Source organism: Nicotiana tabacum, chromosome 22 (genome assembly GCF_000715075.1).
Source record: "Nicotiana tabacum cultivar K326 chromosome 22, ASM71507v2, whole genome shotgun sequence".
In the NCBI taxonomy this organism is placed as follows: domain Eukaryota; kingdom Viridiplantae; phylum Streptophyta; class Magnoliopsida; order Solanales; family Solanaceae; genus Nicotiana; species Nicotiana tabacum.
Window position 1 is genome coordinate 21,588,349 of NC_134101.1, and position 4,676 is coordinate 21,593,024.

The 4,676-nt window shown below is 38.2% G+C and overlaps 1 protein-coding gene across 1 annotated transcript; it reads left to right on the plus strand.

Annotated features, from left to right (window-relative positions):
• The first annotated feature begins 393 nt into the window (after nt 1-393).
• LOC107817945 (zinc finger protein ZAT1) lies at nt 394-1,675 on the plus strand. Its single transcript, XM_016643846.2, has one exon. The coding sequence runs from the start codon at nt 572-574 to the stop codon at nt 1,511-1,513; it is 942 nt and encodes a 313-aa protein (XP_016499332.2). The 5' UTR covers nt 394-571; the 3' UTR covers nt 1,514-1,675.
• Nucleotides 1,676-4,676: the final 3,001 nt, after the last annotated feature.

Consider the following 4,676-nt stretch of genomic DNA (forward strand, 5'->3'; position numbering starts at 1 on the left):
ATTAAGACTAATTGTTTACATCATTTTGTGACCGTGCATCTCTGTACAATTTGACCAGTTCTAATATGTAATATATAACTCACCATCTTTTCTTTTAACAGGTGCCAAGAGTAGAGATTATCTTATTTGAGTTACCATCTCATATATAGTGTCAATCTTTATTTATAATTATGTTTTAAGTAACTTAATTAGTAAATAAAAAGTAGTAGTAAAAGTTAACTTATCTATAACTTATTGCTTAGTTAAGTAATTAAATTTTTTCTGTAATAAATTCAGAAAGCAAATCACATCACAACTGTTTATGGGTGTGATGGGTGCGTGCCTCTATTTGGTGGAAGTGAAGAATGCTTGTCACCTACTTCTCCTCTTAATCACCCCTTTTTATAAGTTCCCACTTCCATTCTACTTCCTCAACTCTCTCATCTAACTATTTTAGAGAGAGAAAATCTAACCATTTTAGTGAGAGAATCAAACAGCCATATCTAGCTACGTGTATCTATATATGTTAACATTGCTTCTGTAGAATCTGTGTGATCTGTTTGGTTTGCTTTTGTTGAATACTAATAATCAAATGAGTATGGAGAAGCATAAATGCAAGCTCTGTTCAAGGAAATTCTCAAGTGGTAAAGCTATGGGTGGTCACATGAGGTCTCATTTAAGGACTCTTCCACTTCCACCAAAAACTCCGCCGCAGAAACAAGATTCCGCCGGCCGTAGCGAGTCAACTCTCTCACTCCATTCCTTAGAAGAAGAAGAAGAAGAAGAGATTAGGGAAGAGAAGTATTTGGGTTATGGGCTAAGAGAGAATCCGAAGAAGAGTTGTAAGATTGTAGATCCTGAGTTTTTGGATGGTGCTGGGTCAGTTGTAGTACATGACAACGAAAGCGAAACTGAGTCAACTAAGAAGCCAACTCGGAGGAGATCCAAGAGAACTCGAAGAATGTTCATATCAGAACAAGAAGCAGTGGAAGTGAAAAAGGAGAAATCAGCTGAATTTGAACCTGAACTAGAACCAGTGAGTTCCTTTTCCGATACTTCCCCTGAAGAAGACATTGCTATTTGTCTAATGATGCTTTCTAAAGATGTATGGAGAAGTTCATATGGGTCTGACGAGTCAAAATGTAGAAATCAAAAACAAGGGAAGTACCAATGTGAGATTTGTAACAAAGTGTTAAAATCTTCTCAAGCTTTAGGCAGTCATAAAACCATTCACAAAATCGAAGGGATCAAGTCAAAAGAAAATTCGAGACAATTGAGAGTGAAGAATGTGGATCAGAAAGTGCATGAATGTCCATTTTGTGGAAAAATATATGGGTCGGGTCAGGCACTGGGTGGGCACAAACGATCACATATTTTGAGTTCATCAACAACTGCTTCTTCTTCATCAAAAGTTGGCGATAGTTTAATGGACTCAAGTTCTGCTAAATTCCCAAATGGGTTTATAGATCTTAACATGCCAGCTCCAATAGAAGACGAAGATTTTAGCCAACCAGAGGTCTCTGGAGTTTCTTAATGCTGATTTTGATCAAAAGGAAGCAGAGCCATTGGAGATGAATATGGGAGGTCAAAATTGTAACTCTCATTTTCTTTCTTGTTTTGTTTTTTCCATAATTCTTTAGTAATTTTTGTCAAATGGATTCTGCTTGTTATAGATAACTATTGAATTTTGATCCTATTTTAGCTCCTCTTTTTACGCGGTAGTTGCAAGTCACATTGCTTTGAAACCTTCACAAGCAATCTGAAATCAGTTGCAGAAACAAATTACTGACAGAGATTGGCCTTGGGACCCTAGCCTGCCTGTCCTGGGTTTAGAGGAGGGGGGTGGGGAATCCAGCTGATGGAGAGAAACAGTATATTATTTTTGCTTTACATAATAAAAAATACTCCATTGTTATGAGACGAGCTTAAATAGAACGCTATATGTAGTAAGAAGTATTGAGGCAGCATATTTAGTAGTAGTCATTGTATAGATTTGCACTCGGTATCAATACTTGTTATTTGGTATCAATACAGTATAAGTGTCACAACTCACACTTTGGGTTGTGATTTCGGCAAAGAACTGGTAAGAAAAGACTCTTCTGATTGTCTGACGTAGATCTGTCTACTCGGACAACTTGATTTTTTAATTTTAAGTATATATAAGGGGTATAGGTGATGAAAGCTCCGACTTGCCTCCCCCATACTTTCTGCCACCAAGCCGTATCGAAAGAGCTACCATGGGGACGACCTCAAGGGCCTGCCTAGATGACTCAAAGGAGTGTCCAAGGTATCCATACGAGTTTGGGAACTCTATGGACGGCGCGACGCCTTCGGCCTAGCATTGGGCACCAAAGTGGCGCTGGAGGCTCGATGTGTGGGACGGCCAGCCCCGCGGGCTGCCGAATGTTGGAAGGAGAACTCCGTGCCGATTGGATACTTGACGCACCTGTCATAGGGGCATCATGTGTCGACTTGTGAGCATGGCTTGGGTTCAACCATACAAGCAAGGGTCCGTTGGCCTAAAGGTGCAGTTGTGAGGCGACACTGCACTATTCGGGATGGAAGCGTGTCGCGAGGGCTATGTATGGGCATGGCACGAAAGACGCGCATGACAATGGCCAAGGGCTAAAGGTTACCTTACTCGGGCCAAGCACGAGCTAGTTGCGGATGCACTAGGCGAGTGTTAAACTTGAGGATTGGGCTATGCACGCGGGAGCGATGCTCAGTCTTGGGCGAGGGACAAGACATGTCCTAAGCCAATCCCCCAGGGCGCACATGAATTATGATCCTAAGATGAAGCGCCACGACATGTCTAGGGCCAAGTGCCTAGACATCTTACGGGCGGCACAAGTTGGGGTGAGCCTCATGGGCGAGTCCCGCCAACAGGCACAAGATCGTGCTTGAAAACCTGGGAAAGGAAATAGGCTGGCCTGCAGCAAGGAGAACTAACGGCGTCGCAAAGGCGAGTCGGTGCCGCTGGCGAACGTAAAAAAGTCGGCCCGTGACAATAAGGCTATAAGCTAAGGTAATTGGCATGAATTTTTTAATTTTTCATTTTATGTTAGGAGTGTAGAAATATTCATTTGAATATGTTGTATTTGCATATGAGTATGGCTTCTGATAGAAGAATATCGATTCAGTTTTGGTCTGTGAAAATACAGCAAAGAATGCCATATGGGAGTGTAGTTCATTTCGTGTTAACAGCTGGGCGTTGTGCTCTTTGTGCTTCTTTTGTTTTTGCTTTTTGTTTTAAAATAAGTTTTTTTAAACATTATGTATATAAAGAATTCCATTGGCTTTTCCTCTCTCATCATTGCCTTTATGGATTTGTCTGCAGTATTAGTTCTTCTCTGGCTATGACAGATGTGACAGCCAGAAACTACATCTTAAGTGACCAGATGATCACGCTAGTTACTTTTCTGTTTCTCCATTAGTTTTTGTTTGTGCATTTTTCTCTTAATTGACATAATTGTAACATCAATTAGCTAAAATTTTAAGAGAGTTACTATCACCTAGTAGTGGCAAAATAGATATAAAAAAATAATTATTCATCTATATTATTCACGCAAAAATAGATTGAATAATGAACTTTTTAAAAATATATCAAATATAAAAATAATCCATATTATTCACTTAAAAAATAAATAATCGATATGTTTAACTTTTACATTTACAAAAAATCTACACTATTAATGAATTTCAATATGTGATAGCAAATTAGTTATTATTTTTATCATGTTATTAATATTTATTATAAAAATTTACTCTTAATTATATTGTAGAAAATTTAATGACGTAAATATTTTTTAATACTGTTTAAAACTTAAACTAAAAAATAGGAGTAATAAAATAAAGACTAAAGCTAGTGGTAGTGGCATGGAGTTGTTATTGGAGTTAGGGGTGTTCAAAATCGAACCGAAACCGAAAACCGAATCGCAAAGTGGCTTAATGGCTTATCGGTATCAGGTTATCGTATTAACGAGTGGGGAATAAATTGAAATTTTATTATTAACGGCTTATCGGTTTGGGGCCGGATCGGATAAACCGTTAACCCGTTAAGAATTTTTATATTTATATATTTTTATCGATATGTATATTAAATATCCCTTCCACTTATCCACTATTAGAAACCCTAAAATCTAAATTCCTAATTTCTAATTTCCCTCGGATCTCAAAATTAGCCCTCTCGCCTCTCCCTCTTGCATCGCCCCTCACTCTCAGACCCTCTACTTTATGAAGGTTGAGGCAACAGTCAACACACCCACAACACCACAACACGTCGCCTCCCATTATCTTCTCTAATCTTTTCCTCGTTTCCTCTAATCTCATAACCCAGCCGTCAGTTACGGCCATAGCCAGAGCAGCAGAAGGTAAAGTGGGTATGCTTTATATATAAAGACTAAATATTGGTACAATTTATTAGATATGACTCTTTTACTTCGTTCCTAATTTGAAGGCCATTAATACATGTAATAGTCAAATACAAAAGAAGGGGACTATTGTACAGTTATAGCTTCTCTGATGTGTTGCATAGATGTATTTATCATTTACTCCATTAAGCATAGAACATATTATCTGTAGTCAAATTCAATATGTAAATGTGATGTTCAAATCCTTGGTAAGTTGCAATTCATGTAATATAGTTTCACTGGGGTAATAGAAGTAGAAGTAAAGTATTTGAAAAAATCCAGTATCCA